A 19429-nucleotide genomic window follows, 5' to 3' on the forward strand; every position below is an offset into this window, starting at 1 on the left:
AATTGTAGCACTACTTCAACATACTTTTATTCAAGTAAAAGTAAAAAGTAGCTGCCAAGAAATTACTCAAAAGTATTTAGTAAAACGTCTACTGAAGTACTGAGTAACTGATCAAATGATCAATCATTTATTATTGAAAAATTACTTCATGAGATGGACCAAAATATAACGTCAAGTGGAAACGTTATTTTAAAGATGAAAATGACAACAATTCATATAAGTAACAAAAAAAAAACCCAAATCAGGCAAAAGAAAATGTTTCCAAATCAGTTCCAGAAACTGCAGGTGTGTAAGGTAAGTTAAGGTAATTTTATTTATATAGCACATTTTCAGCAACAAGGCAATTCAAAGTGTTTTACACAAATTAAAAGGAAATACAAACAAAATTAACAAACCAAAGGAAAGAAAACCAATCTAATGTTGTTCTAAAGTATGTAAACTAAGTGCTCCTGTTCAGGGTTGCTAAGTATCTAATTCCATTTCTAAATAGTGAGTACAGTTTCTGATAAAATAAGCTATAGCGGCTGATCTAATTCCTTTTCTGGGTTAAAGTGATATAAACTAAGCAGTGACTGTTCCTGTTAAGTATTTCTGGATTCCAAGTTCATAGTTATTCTAATTCTGATTCCATTTCTGGCCTGTATAATGTTGATCTAAATAGTGCGTACTCCACAATTTCTGATATTACTAATAAACTAAAATAATTAGTGTCTGTTTATGGTGAATGTTTGGTTAAAACAAGCTTGTTTTTCATTCAGTGGGTAGAAAATCCAGGAATTTTTCCTCAAATAAGAGCAACAATATTTCGTAAAATCATACAATTACTCAAGTAAAAAATACAGCACTCCAAAAAGTTACTTAAGTAAATGTAATTCAGTAAATGCAACGAGTTACTACCCAACTCTGCTAAAAGGTATTTATTTAGGGGTAGCAGGGTAAAAATGAATAAAATACGTGATTTTCAGTTCGTTTTGCGCAGCGCTGGGTGTTCGGACGCCGCAGCAGCGGGCCGGGTCAGGGAGGGGACTGTTCGGGGTGTGTCCCGTCCCGGCAGCATAAACAGCGGCTCAGCGCTCTCTGCCACGCCGACTCGACGCCTCTCCGCCCCGGCTGCAGCTCGGAAGCGCTCCCCATCGGCTCGCTCACACCCAGGCAGCACCCGCTCATCCACCCATCCGTCCGTCCATCAACCCCACATTCAGGTGACCTCCGCGTTTCTAACCATCTCTTCGCTGTTTAAATCACAGGAGGGCAGATTACGGAATTATAATCTGGGTTTTACGGCAGCCTGTTTATGGCCTCGATTGGAATAACGGCCTGATGTCAGTAGGAAGCGCGGTGAATAAAGATCGCGTTTGTTTAATCGGACTTTATTTTTTTGCAGAGGAGATTTAAAAACGGACTAAAAGTGTTTTTATTTGCCTTTGTGCAACGCAGCAGGCGCCATATATGGGACTGAAACTGCAGTTTGGAAGTCTGTGGTTGCACACTCACTCACTGACACGCAGTTCAGTTCTTACATGATGAGGGAAATATGGCAAGCAATTTTGTATTTATTCAGTATTCACTACTGCATGGGTACAGCTAGATATGTTCAAAGTACAAACAGTTGTTAAATACAAAAAGAAAGAAAGAAAAAATCCCAAATAGAAATTTGGCGCCCCCTCTTGGGTGGCGCCCCTATTCAGTACCCACCCACTTTTTGCATCACTGGTCATACTAATTAAGTCTAATTCGATTTTCTGTATTTACAGAGCTGCAGTTGAAAAAAGATGTTTTCTGTGAAATGTGACTCCAATTTATTACAATTGCCTGTTCACAGATTTTTTTATAGAGCAAATCTGATATATTCTAAAGCAAATGCAGCTTTGGCAGCTGAAATAAGTCATAATACTACTTGGCATACTGCTTACAAAGCTGCAGATCTACAAAACTCATAATTTGCAGTCTAATTTATTTAAAGGTACACTAGTTTTTATATTCATAGTAAGCTAATAGACCTTACTATAGAGCTCACTTATGAACTCTAAAGTTCACCTAGTGAGTTATAGAACTCAAAATGTTTACTTATTAATTAGTAAACCTATTGCAAAATGTGTTTTCCCTCGAAGATAAGAGTTGACTAATTCAAGCTAATTTATATTCATATTGCATCATTGCAAACAATAACATGGTTAGCAAAGGTTATTACAATGTTTATATCAATTACACTTTTCAGCCTATTGACCTCATTTTCTCAGCTAAACATAACAATTAGTTTACTAGTTTACCTAAAAGTTACTGAACGTTTGAGGCTCAGATTCTCTTTAGTTTGCTAACAACACAAGGTTTGTCCTTACAAATTGACGAGTAATGTTTATTATGACCGTTACAAGTTAACCAAAGCAACTAAAAATGCAAAATTATTAATAATTAGTGTACTTCATAAATGTCCTTTAAGCATCTGTAGTACAATTATGACACAATTGCTTTAAAGGCAACTATAAATCCCCAAAACGTTCAACTAATATTAAATATTTTAGACTTCAAAAGAAACTAATAACAAATAAAATGCACAGTTTTTGCATTAATGCTTCATTACAGCAACTAAAAGTTAAAAAAAAGACGGTAGAATGACTCTTGGTCCTGTCATGAGTCATATTTGATATTTGGTTTCTATGGAGACAAACTGTTTTGAGGAAGTTTTACCTCAACATCCTCAAAGTGTCTGACAGTAAAACCGAACTACTCAGGAAGAGGAGCTGAAAGTCAGATATGAGATTTTCCTGAACTAATCATCAGTTTTCTGTCACAGTGCATGTTTTGTGTCGGGTTGGACTCTGGGGTGTGTCTCCTACTGTTGACATGCGGGACATTTCCTTTCAGCTGTTGAGCCCAGATGCCCTTATTTGGCATCCTGTCCTCAAACAGCTGAAGCAGGCCTGATAATACAGACATGTAAATAAACCACAATATAGGATAAATTAAAAACTTCCTGATGAATGATTTCATTCAGTCACACAATATCAGCCTGCAGTAGCGACTTATCAATGCTAATTAGCAAACGGTGTAAAGGAGGTTGGATTGGTAGAATTAGCGCCTGCTAGCTTATTGGTTCTTTGCTTGTTTTGGTTTTTTGTTAACTCTTCCATTAGGGATATTTCTCTCATTCTCTCCACAAATATTTGAGATCCCTTTAAGGTCGCTTTTAACTGCTAATTAATACTCATAAACCGTACAAAACTGTCTTAGCTAAGCTAGCTAGTTAACTAGCGCTAGCATAGTTTCCCCTGAAGCTAACGGCTACGGCAGCTTCAGGGGAAACTCATTTTCATTTATGGAAAAACGCCACACCCCTCACTACTGCTAGCTGCCTTTTAAGGGGGGAAAAATAAACGTTTTAGTAATTTTTTTAAATGCCTGGTTAAGTTTATTTTGTGGTGCTGTCAGTTGTTGGTAAAATTTCTGCCATATCCCTTCATAACATGGAGGCTGTCCCTAACCCAGAGGGAAGCAGCGAGGATGTTGGTATGCACAGATCTTTATCTGGTGTATCAGAGATCCACAAAAGAATGAGGAAGAATGGCATTCAAGGAGAAAATGAGTCATGAGAAACCCCCTCCTCTCTGACGGAGGAAGGCTCTTATTTTTACCAGGGTGGGGGATGGAAACCCCAGACAGGCTGACAAGGCCTTAAAATCCACTTAACTATATCTTTGGGTTCTTCTTCAGCAGCAGACGGATCACAAAGCACAATACAAATGCAGCTTCTCTTCAAATGAAATCCCAGTTTCTTCGCAGTTTGAGTTTCCAGTCAGACAACAGAGAGACGGGCTGGTGGACAGTGGGGGAGGGGACGAGGTATGTGAGGCGGCACGGCTGCTTGTCCGCACAGGAAGGGCTGCTGGGTCGGACCGGGACACGTTCAGTCTGCAGAGGCGCTGAGCGGCAATCATATGACCCGTTCTGTTTGACAACAGCCTGTTTTTACCCCAAAAACATCTTCATGAGTCGCCAGGCGAACACACTGCAAAAACACAACATGGCACAAAGTATTTTTATCTAGTTTCCAAATATATTATCAAATAAAAGATAATTACTAAAAAGTAACCTTTCAGCTGGAAATAGGAGCTTTTGTAAAGTTAAAAAGTACTGGCATTCGCATATTATAAGTGAAATATTCTACCAGTGGAACTAGTGCTTTTGCATCAATATTAAGAAATTATTTACTTAAAACAAACTTGCTTAAAAGTTACTTGTAAGTTAGCTTTGTCTCATTTTAAGTGCACTAAGATATTTGCACAGATTTTGCAGTTAAATCTTCACTGTGCCGAGTTTATTTGGTTCTTTTCCGAACTGAACTGATATTAATTTAACTCTTTCAGTTATTTCAACAAGAGCTGGAGTAATTTTAACACTTGAAATAGTTGTAACTATGCCATCGCTTGCTGATTTAACTCTGCAAATGTTGCTGTGAAACATATGAAAACTTTTAGTGGCATTTCTTGTGGAAATTCAAGGCAAATATTGCAGGGAAACAATTAAAAAGTGGCTAAAAAGCTGCATTTGTTATTATACATGTTTTTATTAAGAGCCACTGCAGACCTGTGATCTGGTTTGACAAACCGTCGCCTCGCTAAGCATTAAATGAGCGTTTTCTTAATTTAGTTTGTTTTAGTTTCTGATAATATACAATAAAATCTAAGTTTGATTGTGAACAACAGGATGTGTTTTAGTTTTCAGTGTTTATCCTCCCAGCTCTGAGCTTCACTGTTACATAAGAAACAAAAAGGGAAGCTGGTCTCGGTTCTCTCTTATCCCTTTGTCGGGTCGGGATCAGATTCCTGCCATGTCTGTGGGCTCAAACTGCATTCCGGTGGAAAAACGAACTCCGCTAGGTCTTAAATTAAAAAAAAAACTGAGTTTAAAACAGCTGGGAATTACATTTTAAAGATGTCAAGTTCTGGTTTGCTACAGATTAATCGTTTTCAGTATCTGTTGCGTTTACTGTTCAAACTGCTTCTTGAAATGTAACTAAAAACAAAATGTTCAACTTGAGGTTGCAACCATAAGGAAGGAGAGAAAAAAAAATAAAAATTCTGAGAAAAATGTTACAATTCTGAGATTAAAGTTAGAAGTCTGAGAAAACATTTGAATTCTCAAAAGAAAGTTTTAAAAAAATCTCAGAAAAAGTCAAAATTTTCAAAAATAAATAAAAAATCTGAGATTAAAGTCCAAATTCTGAAGGAAAAAAAAATCAAAGTTCGTAGAACAAAGTCTTAATTATGAGGAAAGAAAGTTACAATTCTGTGAAAAGACAGGAATTTGACCAGTCTGAGAAAACAGTCACATTTCTGAGAGAAAAATCACAGATTTAACTGACAGAATTTTTCTTCTTGTACTGTCCCTAATGGTCTTCCGTACAACCTGGTTCAGATAAACCTAATCTGTCCCTGGGGCGCGGAGCGTCTTCTGGATAAGGATGAAGTGTTTGCTATTTATGAGCGCAGATGTTCAGGGCGGACATGTTTCTGCTTGTCTGACACTCAGCCAGAGCTGGTGGAAGAAAACCTGTTAGCGGATGACAGGCATCAAAATACGGCGCGAGACTTGAAGAGTGAGGCTCTCTCCAGTAAGACTCATCTCTGGCACTGCGGTGACAGTTGGTTCTTCATTAGAAATGCGAGCCACACTTTTCAGATTTCAGAAGTTGTTAAGCAGCCGTATCTGTGACCTTGTTGTGGTTTTGTGGTTGTAAAGAGACAAATTGTGACGGTTGGTGTGAAACGTTTTGGCTGAAAGTGGCAATTAATACAAAGAACACTGTAAAAACACAAAACCTTAGCAAGTAATTTAGTTTAGTTTTTATGGCAAATATCTTAGAAACACTTTAAATAAGACAAAAACTAACTTACAAGTAATTTTTTGCAAGATATAGAGGCTTGTTTTAAGCTGGTAATTACTTTCTATTGACGAAAAAGTCTTAGTCCTGCTGCAGATTATTTAACTTAACCTGTAAAAAAGTCATGCTATACGTAAAATAGTATAAAAATGGCGCTAGAACTTTTTCATCAATATTATTAACTTAAAACAAGCTCTGCTGAAAAGTTACTTGTTAGTTTTGTCTTATTATGTGCCATAAAAATTAGACTAAATTACTTGGTAGGGTTTTGTGTTTTTACAGTGTTCAGCAGTAAATTACGTTTCTCTCTTCCTGCTTCAGCTTTCTGCACATGCAGCGTTTCCACACAAGGATTTCCTCTTGGCAGTGAATCATCCTCACGCTTGTTAATAACTAACCAGAGGCCTGATCTTTATCTGCGTAACCGTGGCGACGGCGCTTAAAGGGCGCGGCGGCCGCAGCCTGTGGCTCATCCGCGGCGTTTCCCTCTGCAGGCAGGATGGCAGCGCAGCACGCCGAGTTCCAGCGGGCCGGACAGAACCCGGGTCTGCAGGTGTGGAGGGTGGAGAACTTCGACCTGGTGCCGGTTCCAGAGAACCTGTACGGCGGGTTCTACACCGGCGACGCCTACCTGGTCCTCAACACCATCAAGCAGCGATCCGGGAACCTGCAGTACGACCTCCACTTCTGGCTGGGTGAGGATTAGAGAAAACATAAATATCTCTGTATTTATATTTAAAAATCGAGACGTTGTCAGTTTTCCCATTGCAGCTGCGACTCTGTTTGACTTGCAAAGCGTGATGATGATGATGGTGATGATGATGATGATGGTGGTGGCTCTGACTTTGTTCCTCTGGATTCTCAATAAACTGTTTCGCTGCTTTGCATGTTTCTCTGAAACTCCTGAAAACATTTTAATATCCAACAGTTTCTGCGCAGAACGGCTCTCCTGCTCGCAAAAACGTCAGTAAACACGACGACGGATAAAATGTAAAATCACTGAATCACCAGCTGCGCCTTTTTTATTAGCACACTGTAAAAACACAAAATCCTACCAAACGTTTTTATTCAGTTTCTTGACCAAATATCTCAAAATAAAACAAAACTACAACTTATAATTAACTTTTCAGCAACATACAGGAGATTATTTACAAAAAAATTCATTAATCTTGATTAAATAAAGAGATATTATTTCATTTAAAACAAGAAACTATTCACATTTTATAAGTGAAATAATCTGCCAAACTATTTTTTTTTAATACTGGAAAAAAAATTTCTATGAAAAAAATTTATAATATGAAAATTTAGCACATTTTTTATATTAAACAAATTAAATTTTTTAATATTAATTTTTTTTTTTAAATCAATATTAAAACATTATTTATGCAAAACAAGCTTTTATGTCTTACTGAAAAGTTACTTTTAAGTTAGTTTCCTCTTATTTCTAATGTATTAAGATATTTGACTAAAAACTGCACAAAAATACTTAAGATTTTGTGTTTTTACAGTGCAGGAATTAGTGACACATGAAAAGCAGAATTATACTGTAAAATAGTAAAAACTTCCAGTTCCCTTTTCTACCTAGAAACATGCTAGCAGTAAAACAAAAAACAAATGTATTGGTTTGTTTATTCCAGAAGCAGAATAGTTCATGAATTTGCATAACAGATGTTGGTTGAAGCCATTTTGTTTTTACTATATTATCTTAATCTGACGATTTCATTATTTGAAGTAAGCTTATCTTTATTGATTCCTTATTGGAACCAACTGTTGGTAGATGATTAAGAGAGCTGTGTCTGGGTGGCTTTATCGATTTATGATGTTTTATTCAAACTCAGCAACAATTCTGTTTAAATATTTGTGCATTTTCTCTGGATCATTGTAGTCTGACTCCAGGAACAAAGTTATTTGCTGCTAATAAGCTGCAGTAAACATGTTAAAAATGTAATTCTTTTGTTCAAGCAAAGTCTGCTTTTCAAGAAAATAACTTTTTGTTTTAGAGTTTGTGACCTACAAGAATTTCCTTATCTTGAAATAAATCTGTTTTAAAAGTGCTTATATGCTTTAAAAGTACCTAAATGCTTAGAAAAGGAATAAAAAAGATTATCATTGATTTTTGTTTTAAATTCATAATGCTGTTTGATTTTTTTGTTTTTAAAAACTACAACTGAGCACTCCTCACCAAATCAATGCAGACATTTCTAATGCTTGCCTTTAATTCAGTTACTTTTAAATGACAATAAACAACTTGGTGTTTTTCTGAATTGTTTTTAAATTGTACTTGGTTATACATTTCCAAAAAACAAGAAGAAAAAAAAACAGATTTACCACAAGAAGTTGTTATTCTGGTTCCTACAGGGACGGAAATTTGGTTCAAATTGGAATCAGATCCAAAACAACTGGAAATATGGTGCAAATATATGAAATGAAAGATTTTAGCATTTTATTAGTAGCTTTTTTCATAATTTGTCAAAAAACATATGTACCAGGAGAAATTTAAAAGATCTGCAAAGATTTAAATACACGGTTTGCAAAACTACAAAATGGCTTCTTCTTATCTGAAAAAATGCTTTGTGTCTTCAAGGTTTCACCGCTAAATTTGAAGTCTTTGTATCTTTTGGACTAAGAACAAACAATATTGATAAAGTGTATTTATTTTTCCAATGTAGGCGATTTCTGCAGCCAGGATGAGAGCGGCGCGGCGGCCATCTTTACCGTCCAAATGGACGACTTCCTCGGGGGGAAACCCATCCAGTACCGCGAGGTGCAGGGACACGAGTCCAAAACGTTTCTGGGCTACTTCAAATCTGGAATCAAGTACATGGTAGGACGTCTCCAGGTTTCATTTAGCTAACGGGATTGTTCTGATCCCTCCAGCGGTGTGTGCATGCACAATATCTCCAGATGAAAACTATAACATGTTTCTCTGTCTCAGTTACTCTTTTCTTCATGTTTCCTGTTTTAAATGAATAAATATAAATGTACCTTCCAGAAAGGAGGCGTGGCTTCTGGGTTCAAACACGTCGTGACCAATGAGGTGACGGTGCAGCGGGTGCTCCAGGTCAAAGGTCGGCGTGTCGTCCGGGCGACGGAGGTGCCAGTCAGCTGGGACAGCTTCAACCAGGGCGACTGCTTCATCTTGGACCTGGGGGCTGTGAGTCAGACAGAGAAGATCCTCATTAGCTATGGAACAAAATATCATCTGACCAGAAACAAATAAACCAGCTGCTTCTGCTAATTTAATTGGTTTATCTCTGGGCTCTTCCTCTCATCCCACAGGAGATCTACCAGTGGTGTGGCTCCCAGAGCAACCGCTTCGAGAAGCTCAAGGCTACGCAGGTCGCCAAGGGTATCCGTGACAACGAGCGCAGCGGCAGGGCCCGGGTGTACGTCTGCGACGAGGGAGCGGAGAGGGAGAAGATGACGGAGGTCCGACTGGAAAACCCACTGAAGCAAACGACCAAACAAACAGAGTCGTTTACTGAAACCGCTGCCTCTGCTCACAGGTTCTGGGGCCCAAACCAGATCTGCCTCCTGGGGCTTCGGATGACGTCAAAGCTGATGCTTCAAACAGGAAGCGGGCGAAACTGTACAAGGTTAGAGTGTGAATGTGTGAGCAGATGATAAGAGGATCGAATCAAACCTAGACTTTGTCTGATTACATTTGAAATGGATCTCAGGATTAGCGAATAGCGTCAACGTTACAAACGACTGAGTGTCATCTGCATAGAGGAGAACAATAACCCAAAACCAAACGTCTCCTTTCTGAAGGTTTTACACTTGTTTGACTTTCTATAGTTTATGTGTGTAAACGTAATAAAACCCATTGTCTGGATTTATAGGTGGCCTATTAACTGCTTTACAAACATCGCACACCATTTGCTCAACCATCCAAATTGTTAAGTTCAGCTGTGTCAGTCACTTTTACACGTTGTAAACATCAGCTCAAAACCAGTCGATTTGATTCTAAAGATTGGTCACCTGAAAAACGCAGTGAATATTGGTCATGTCAGAGGAAAAGTTTGTTAAAGCTGCTTAAGCAAAGCTATAGCCACAACAGGAAGTTAGCAGTTAGCCCAAATGATTCACAACCAGAGCAGCAAAGCTTGCTGCTACTGGAAGTTAGCATTAATGCTGTAGCAGAACGAGCCGCTACAGGAAGTTAGCGTTATTGACATCAACATTAAAATAATGTTGTCCACTTAATCTTAGCTTCAGCGCTAGAGTTCAGTTTACTGCAACAGGAAGCTGTAATCCCAGCCAGTCCAATCCCAACTCTCCAGTTTCTCCTCAGTCCGAGTTGGTGTAGACTTCCGGACAGATCCGTCCTCATTCTGGTTGGTTTTTTACGTCGTACTGGTTGGTACTGGGACATGACTCTTCCCGTTTCACATGTTCCAGGTTTCCAATGCCAGCGGCGGCATGACCGTTACTCTGGTGGCGGCGGAGAACCCGTTCGCTCAGAGCGCCCTGGAGTCCGGCGACTGCTTCATCCTGGACCACGGCTCCGACGGCAAGATCTTCGTCTGGAAAGGTCGGTGTAAACTTCGTCACAGGAAGTACTTCTCCCAGCAGTGGAAGCTGAACTCAAGTGATTCTTTCTCCAGGCAAAGACGCCAACATGGATGAACGAAAGGCGGCGCTGAAGGCAGCCGACGAGTTCATCAAGAAGATGGGCTACCCCAAACACACGGAGGTCCAGATCCTGCCGGAGTCGGGCGAGACGCCGCTCTTCAAGCAGTTCTTCAAGAACTGGCGCGACAAAGACCAGACGGAGGGTCTGGGCGTCGCCTACATCGCCAACAGCATCGCCAAGATCGAGAAGGTGGAGTTCGACGCCGCCAGCCTGCACGAGTCGTCGGCCATGGCGGCGCAGCACGGCATGGTGGACGACGGCAGCGGAGAGAAGCAGGTGAGACGGGATTGGTCAACACAGCAGCTCTCAGTTAGCTACGGAGCCCCCTACTGGACATCGGGGGGACTTCTTTTCTTCTGCGTTAAATCGCAAAAGTACGATGGAGTATTAGAGCCATACTACAAAAAATAAAAATAAACCAAAAGGATAAAGTCCGAATATTACAACATTATTTATTTTTATGACAATAAACTTGTTTGAAAATAAAGTCGTACAAGACTAAAGTTAAAATAATATGAGAATAAAGTCAAAATTACAAGAACGTCATAATATTTTGAGTAACCATATAAGAATAAAGTTGAAATAATGTCAGAATAAAGTAATATTACCAGAATATTCTTAACCTGTGAGAGAATAAAGTCGTAAAATTATGAGAATAAAGTTAAAATACAGCAATAAGGATGAAATAATTTGAGAATAAAGTAATTAAATTTCAAGAATAAAGTCAAAATAATATGAGAATAAAATCAAAGTAATACAAGAAAAAGCCTTGATATTATGACTTTATTCTCAGAATTTTATTTATTTTTGCTTGTCGTACTTTTGAAATTTAACGCAAAAGAAAATAAAATCCCCCCCATGTCCACTAGGGGGCTGCATAATTCTCTCTACTAACTTCATGAGTTAAAAGTAACCGTCTCAATTAGTGGCAGATGTAAAAGCCTTACAGTAACACATAACACTCATTAACCTGCAGTATTAGATCTATTGATCTTATTATTGTGAGTTTAGCAAAATATTTCAGGTGGAAATATTTAAGACATTTAAGACAAATTCTGATTTATTTATTCGTCACCCTGTCAGATCTGGCGTATTGAGGGATCCGACAAGGTGGCGGTGGATCCGTCCGCATATGGACAGTTCTTCGGAGGAGACAGCTACATCATCCTGTACAACTACCGCCATGGAGGACGGCAGGGACACATCATCTACATGTGGTGAGAGGACGCCGCACTTCAGCTCCTTTCCTTCGTCTAACGCGTCTGCTTCAGCGTGGTTTATTAAACCTAACAGTGGTCGCCCAAATGGGCTTTGATTTTAAACCTTAAGGTTGTGTTTATCCCTGTTTGTACCATATGTTTTCCTTCCACAAAACTTTAAATTAATACAGCCCTCTGACGTTTTGTGACTTTTCACCGTCTGACTGAAAACTTCCTCATAACTTTTCTATTTCCAAAATGTTTGGTTTTGTTTTCCAGGCAGGGGTCGGACTCCAGTCAGGATGAAATCGGCGCCTGTGCGATCCTCGGCTCCCAGCTGGACGACGAGCTCGGCGGCGGTCCTGTCCAGGTGCGACTCGTTGTTGTCATGGCGACTTCCTCTTTCCTCAGCACAACTCTCGGCTCCGTTTCCTCCTGACCTTTCCATCCTTTCATTCCCCGTTCTGTTTTTATTTTTCTTCCGCTGCTCTTTGCTCGTTGGTTTCTGCCCCGCCTCCTCAGGTTGTTGGTGCTCCTATAACCACGCAGGTATTTCCCTCCCCGCCTGCTTCTCATCCGCTGATGTTGAACTAATTGTATGAATTTACTTCTGACCTCACTTCGCATGGAAAACATTGGTGTTTATGTTGCTGCAAGAAAACAATCCATTCATGCAGAATCAGACAGCGATGGCGTACTGGGGCCATTGTAGATGAAAGAAATAAAAAGGATGAGTAAATTTCTGCCAAAAAGTTCTGAAATTTTGATATTAATCTCAGAAATTTTCTAGAAAAAACAAGGGAATTTCTGAGCTCCAAAAGTAAAATAAAGTTACAAGAAAAAAAATTCAGAAATTTTGTCATAAATTTCAGAAATGTTCTAGAAAAAAAAAGGAAATTTCTAAGCTCCAAAAGTCAAAAAATGTAAGGAAAGATTCATAAATTTCAAAAATAAAAAAATTTAACTTTTGGAACATTTAGACATAGACAATTTTCTGAGATTCATTCCTGAGATTAATCTATATATTTCTGAGTTTTTTGGCAGTAATTTACTCCCCTTTCTAGCTACAATTGCCTTTTTATGCCGTTGTAGAAAAATGTCCTTCTGCCACATCATCATCTCCAAACTAACCCCTTTCCTCTATTGCAATGCTCAAATTGTTTTAATTTAAATAAAACTTATTGCAAAATTTAAGTTTGTGCACCCAGCCCACAGTCATTTTGAAAAGAAAGTACACCCTCCTTCTGTTCTATCGAGATCTAAATTTGTTTTAAAACTGAACCTGAAGTGAGCAAGACAAACTAATTTTGCACATTTTCAGTCATTCACTTTAATACGACTTTAATATTTATAAAATCACAAGAGAAATCTGTTTAAAACTAAGTACACCCCTGCTGCTTCCTTAATATGGGAAAAAGTAACTAAAACATTTGCTGTCTTAGCCATGAAAGTAGAGATATTTGTCTGTAAAGAACAAACCCTGAATGGAGAAAATTACTCACAGCTCATCATGTAGGCACAGTGGTGGCGGTGTGGTGATGTGGGCACGTTGGGGTCACTGGGTCGACCTTGAACTCTTCTGTGCAGTCCAATGTGAGGCCATCAGTCTGGAAGCTGAAGTTTATCTAAAAACCGCACAGATTAAACAAGAAAAAAACCAGAGTTCCAATGTCCTAGTCAAAGGCTGGACCTCAGTCTGATTAGATCACTGTTGTGGGAGTTGTACCAGGTCCCAAAAACAGTAAAGCAACACTGGAAGAAGAGGAAAATGACTGAGTTATTCCTGATGAAGGGTGTATTTACTTTCTCAATCAATCAATCAGCTGTTCTTATGCAGGGTGTACTTTCTTTTTAAACCACATAAATAATAAATATTCTAGACTTGTACATGAACTAGACCGTTTCCTGCTTTCCTCTCCTACCTGTTCGCTCCGTTCCCTGCGGACTACGGTGATTTATCCAACAGGAAGTGACATCACCAGCCGTTGCAAAGCTTTACGGATATTTGGTCAAACTGCGCTGCAGACGTGATGAACGTGTCAAACGTCATGTTTCAAACGTTCATCACGTCTGCTGATCTGATCCGAAGCTCGTCTGTAAATATTTCTCTCTCCTGGCTCTGCTCTCGCACGTTCGGGATTAGCATGATCTGGATTCTTGACTGACGGCGCCGCGTCACAGCTAAAAATAAAGATGACAGTTTAACTCTCTGCTGCCATCTGGTGTTCATTATAAAAACTGCAGCACAGAACAATTTATTACAGAACGTATTTAAAACATTGAATTCTTTTAATTTCGATGATTTTCTGCTCATAGTTAAAAAAAAAATTAAATGGGACCTAAAAAATCTAAAAGGGAATTTTAACATAAAAATGTGACATCATGGCTTGCAGATTGATAGAGGAAGTCACAATAAACAATTCCTAAATTAGCTGTCAGCTCACTGTGAAAGCATGTTGATTGAAAGTTGAGTGGAAGGAAAAAGTGTGGTAGAAATATGTTTGTAGGCAAGATTCAACTGTGAGTTGTCAATAGAACACTCTACAAGAAGGCTAAGTCACTAAATAAGCTGGCTGTTCACATGATACATAGTCATGAAAAGTTTAGTGGAAGGAAGAAGTTCTTTTTTAAAACTTGAGATGAATGTTTGGATAGTTTGCTTTACTAGAAATTTGGTTTTTGTGGCTTACCCTCCATGTGAACGTTGTCAATGGCTGTCCAGTCAGGAGTTGTACATTTTTTAAAAACTCGTTTTCCTTCCACTCAACTTTACATTTATATACTTGCACTATGGTTACCAGCCAGCTTCTTTAGTGATGATCCTTGAGTTTTAGCCTGCTTGTTGAGCATTTTAACAACAACTCAGAGTGGGTAAGCCATAGTTGTAGCTTGCCTACATATACTTTTTCCTTCCACTAAACTTTCCACACATAATATTTCATACTGTGAACAGCCAGCTTGTTCTGCAGCAGTATGCTGCGACTTACCTTGTGTGCAGAGGGTATTTGGAGTCTGTCCAGCCAGAAGTTGTAGATGTTTTTCCTTCCACTAAACTTTCCATCAATATGTCTGTATATTAGTGAACAGCCAGCTTGGTTAAAGATGGTCTATCATGGCTTACCCTACATTTAGAGGGTGCCAATAAGCAGTTGAATTAATTTAATCAGTTTTTCCTTCCTCTAAACTTTCCATCAAAATGTTTGCACATGGATTAACAGTGATTGAGTCTCAACCTGCTTGTAGAGTTTTAATGACAACTCACATTTCCAGTCATATGTTTGCACTCAGTAGTGATTGTGTAGACTATAACATGATTGTATTAATTGATCGTTTTGATGACGTTAATCTTGATCAGCATTTGATGAGTCGCTGTGGCGCATCTGATGTGGATAACTCACAGCTCTGAGTGTCCCGTCTAACGCTGCTGTCTGTGCGCCAGGTGAGGGTGGTCCAGGGCAAGGAGCCGGCCCACCTCATGAGCCTGTTCGGCGGCCAGCCCATGGTGGTCTTCAGGGGCGGGACGTCCAGGGACGGGGGCCAGTCGGCTCCAGCAGAGACCCGGCTCTTCCAGGTGCGCTCCAACTCTGCGGGGCACACCAGAGCCGTGGAGGTGAGTGGTGATCGTCACGTTGTTCTGCCTGCTTCTCGTTTATCTATTTGGAGTCTATTTATCCCGTGAAGAGGCCCGGCGCCAGCCTTAACAAGTGTCGCCTGCTTAGCCGGAGCAGAGCTGATTCCTCTGCGCCTCAGAGCAGATTAAACGCCATGCAGCGCCGCAGTGAGAGGTCTGCTCGGTTATTAACAGACACACTGTAGTTTATTTTCAGGCGCCGTCCTGCTGGCATCATAAACCTTCTAGATCTGTATTAATCCGCTGCTGAAAATAGTCCCCGAACACCATTTGCTCTTGTTTGACTACGAATTGATGTGCTGCAAAAAAAAACCGAAGTATTTTTAGTCCAGTTTCTACTGCAAATATCTAATTGAAATAAGGAAAAACTAACTTACAAGTAACTTTTTAACAACATTAATGTTGTTAAAAAGTTAATTAACATGTTAATAGTGATTAAAAACTCAGTTTCACTGGCAGATTATTTCACTTTTCATATGGCAAAAATGTCTTGTTATAATTTAAATAATGTTCCAGTCAAATTAAAACTTTTAAATCAATATTAAGGAACCGCTGTGGGAGTATCTGGGTGTTTTAACTCTCTCACTTTTCATTGCTTTGCTCTAAAAAGAGCATTTCTGTGGCAATGTTTTAGTTCCATCTATCTAATTCTGCAGTGAAACTGATGTGAGCGCAAATATATATGTAAGCAAACAATGACAAACAGTTTGTGGTGATATAATCTCAGATATGCGTCTGACTCATGTTCCACTGATGTATCTTATTACACTTTAAATAAGAAAACTAACTTACAAGTAACTTTTCAGCAATAGGAGCTTGATTTAAGCCAATAGTTCCTTAATATTAATAAAAAGTTCTAATTCCACAGTCAGATTATTTAAATTATATCTAGTACTTATTCATTAATATTAAGGATTTACTGACTTAAAGCGGACCTATTATGCAAAATTCACATTTTGCACATTTTTAATAAACCCTTTGGGTTGTTACTGCTTCTAAAATCGGTCTAAACCTTTAAAAACAATCACTCTGCTGGTTGTTTCATGTTTTTTGGCGTCTGGAAAATTAGCAGTTTCAAAAACTTCCTGATTGTTAAAAACACAACCGAGGGAACTCAGCTGCCACCTAGCAACCCCAGCAGAGTTCCACCCGTCACCCAGCAACCCAAGCTGAGCTCCAACAAGTTTGGTCAACTAGTTTTAACCACAATGGCTGCTGGAAAAGACAAGTGTTTTGCTGTTGACTTACCATACAGGAACCTGCATTCTTGTTGTCGCGCAGGAGGCTCCACTTCTGCTTTTCAATTACACAATTGTGTAACTACACATTTGTTTGCAGTCATTTTTACGTGTGAGTGTAAACGTTGAGAATAGCAGCAAATTATTTGGATTTAAAGTGACAAGATGCCCGAAAACAGCTCAAAATAAGCAGAACTAATTCGACTAAACTCTGATTATCTAAGAATTATATGTGTAAAAAATTGTAATGAACATTTTTCTGGTAGACGTGTCCTTCCTGTTCAAGGAATCATAATAGGTCACCTTTAAAACAAGCACCTATATTTTCCTGAAAAGCTACCTGTTAGTTTAGCATTAGAAACTAAAACAAAAATAGATTGTGTTTTTTCAGCCCTTTAGCCTTCAGCCTCTCTGTGTTCCTGCAGCTCGACGCCGTGGCCTCCAACCTGAACTCCAATGACGCTTTCGTTCTTGTGAGCCCCGACGGCGCCTCCCTGTGGGTGGGAGTGGGCGCCAGCGACACGGAGAAGCAGGGAGCTCAGCAGCTGTGCGGCATCCTGGGAGTGTCGGCGTCCGACGAGCTTTCAGAGGGAGGAGAAACTGGTGAGCACACTGTAAAAACACAAAACCTTACCAAGAAATCATCGTCTAGTCTCTAGTGAAAATATCTTAGTGAAATAAGACAAAACTAACTTAGAAGTAGCAAGATAAAGGGGCTTGTTTTAAGTAAATAATTCCCTAATACTGATTAAATATAGACAGATTATTTCACTTATACCACGAATAATTCCTATTTTATAGGTGACATATTCTACCACTGCAACTAGAACTTTTTCATCAATAGGAAGGAATTATTCACTTAAATCAAGCTCCTGTTTCATGCTGAAAAGTTACTGGTAAGTCACAGGAGGAAGTTTTGTCTTACCAAAATACTTGTTAAGCTTTTGTGTTTTTGCAGTGTAAGGCGGTCATTAGCTACAGTAAATGTGGTTTACTGGAAGACAAAGGGTTCTTAAAGTGACGGCGTGTTATTTCTCCAGATCAGTTCTGGGCCGCGCTGGGCGGGAAGGCGGAGTACCGCACCTCCACCAGACTCAAGGACAAGATGGACGCTCACCCGCCGCGACTCTTCGCCTGCTCCAATAAAACCGGGAACTTCATCGTACGTTTTTCCAAAACAAAATTTTAAAATTCCTGACAATGTCCAGAGAAAGAGAACAAATTAAGACGAGATTCTAGCTTCGGTTAACCCAAAATGTTTACATAACAACCGTTCCCCCTCACAGATCGAGGAGGTTCCCGGGGAGATGACCCAGGATGACCTCGCCACTGATGACGTCATGATCCTCGACACCTGGGAGCAGGTAAACATCACAACTTCCTGTCTGCTATCAGTTCTGTGCTATTAAGGACGACAATATAACCTGAACCAAAACTTTTTCACTTCAGCTGTTTGTTTGGATCGGGAATGAAGCTCAGGAGGAAGAAAAAACTGAAGCCATGGCGTCTGGTGAGAATAAACAGAAAATATTCACACCTTACAGACAGAAACTAAAGAGTTCACTGTAAAAACACGAAATCTTACCAACTATTTAGTCCAGTTTCTAGTGCAGATCACTCTTGAAATAAGAAAAAACTAGCTTTCAAGTACCTTTTCAGCAAGAAACGTGAACTTGTTTAAGTCAATAATTTCTTAATATTGGTTTTAAAAAGGGGCCAAATCTGGCCCGCTGCAGCTTTTTATGTGGCCCTCTCCAAATTACATCAATAAGTCCCTCCAGTTTTTCACTAATCTGCAAAATTCCCACAAAATCAAAATTTTTCTGATATTTACTGCAATTTTTTTTCTCAAAATTGGCCAAAACAAAAGTGACAGCTGCCTCAGCCTCAGGCTATAGTCCGTGATCGATATGGAGATTATTAAAAAGCCACATTTATTCCTAAATTAGCACCACAAAATCTGTCATTTTGATTGAAAGGATGTTTAATATTATTTAATTTAAAGAAACACTTACTGAATGCTGATATTTTACCAGTTTAATTGGTTTTATCAGTATATTCTGGCTGAACTGGCCCTTTAAGAACATTCAGTTACGACCCTGATGAAAACAGTAAAGATGGCTTCCTGCTCCCTCAGCGCTGCGCTACATCGAGACCGACCCGGCCAACAGAGACGCCCGGACCCCCATCGTCAAGATCAAGCAGGGCTTCGAGCCGCCCACGTTCACCGGCTGGTTCCTGGGCTGGGACCACGACTACTGGACCAGCGACCCGCTGGAGCGGGCCATGGCAGAACTGGCTCTGTGAGCGAATCACCACCATCGTCACTCTTCCTCTTCAAGCATCATGCAACGAACGCCAGGAATGGCTTTGTTTCTTAGCTTCCAGCTCACTTTAGTTTTTTAGCTAGTTTTTCTGCCATTAGTGCCACATCAGTGCCTTCGTTTGTATTAGAACAAGCAGGAGACATTTTGTTTTGCACTTTTATCGAAGACTGTCCTAATTTTATATTGAATCCGCAGCTCAGAAGGAAAACAAGCGATGCCTTAATCTCATTTAGTTTATCGTTTTAAAGGTACAGGACCCGTTAGCTGATTTCTTTCATTTCTGTATTTATTTTTTAATTATCGCCAGAAAGCAGACTAATTTAAAAAGTAATGCAGCTGCTTTTATTTCAAATAAACCAAATTCAACACATTTCTGTCGTCTTTCATTCACAAACCAGCTCACAAACATGTCTGTGGGTCGAGTCTTTATTTAAAGTCCTCATAAATATTCAATATTGAATTTAAAAATCACAGAAAACAAGCTGGTAAAAAAATTAGATGCATAAACTTTGAACAC

At 39.3% G+C, this 19429-nt stretch overlaps 1 protein-coding gene and 1 long non-coding RNA gene across 3 annotated transcripts; one reads left to right on the forward strand and one right to left on the reverse strand.

The window, feature by feature from the left end:
* Nucleotides 1-290: 290 nt before the first annotated feature.
* On the reverse strand, nucleotides 291-6376 carry LOC145553980 (uncharacterized). Its single transcript, XR_014090040.1, has 2 exons — nucleotides 6280-6376; nucleotides 291-4006 (listed from the first exon to the last, which is right to left on the reverse strand). It is a non-coding gene; the product is annotated as an uncharacterized LOC145553980 (long non-coding RNA).
* Nucleotides 1006-19282, forward strand: gsna (gelsolin a). Of its 2 annotated transcripts, XM_081613136.1 has the most exons (17): nucleotides 1006-1202; nucleotides 6376-6576; nucleotides 8551-8705; nucleotides 8874-9035; nucleotides 9161-9310; nucleotides 9388-9477; nucleotides 10283-10415; nucleotides 10489-10793; nucleotides 11601-11734; nucleotides 11996-12086; nucleotides 12239-12265; nucleotides 15156-15326; nucleotides 17011-17188; nucleotides 17626-17747; nucleotides 17872-17949; nucleotides 18035-18095; nucleotides 18723-19282. In XM_081613136.1, the coding sequence occupies exons 2-17, from the start codon at nucleotides 6381-6383 to the stop codon at nucleotides 18890-18892; spliced, it is 2223 nt and encodes a 740-aa protein (XP_081469262.1). In that variant the 5' UTR covers nucleotides 1006-1202; nucleotides 6376-6380; the 3' UTR covers nucleotides 18893-19282. The 2 variants fall into 2 exon arrangements, with proteins under 2 accessions (XP_081469262.1, XP_081469263.1); XM_081613137.1 differs by lacking the exon at nucleotides 12239-12265 and having other exon boundaries at nucleotides 1008-1202.
* Nucleotides 19283-19429: the final 147 nt, after the last annotated feature.

The sequence above is a fragment of the Poecilia reticulata genome, chromosome 12 (genome assembly GCF_904066995.2).
Source record: "Poecilia reticulata chromosome 12, P_reticulata-male-v2, whole genome shotgun sequence".
NCBI classification, from domain to species: domain Eukaryota; kingdom Metazoa; phylum Chordata; class Actinopteri; order Cyprinodontiformes; family Poeciliidae; genus Poecilia; species Poecilia reticulata.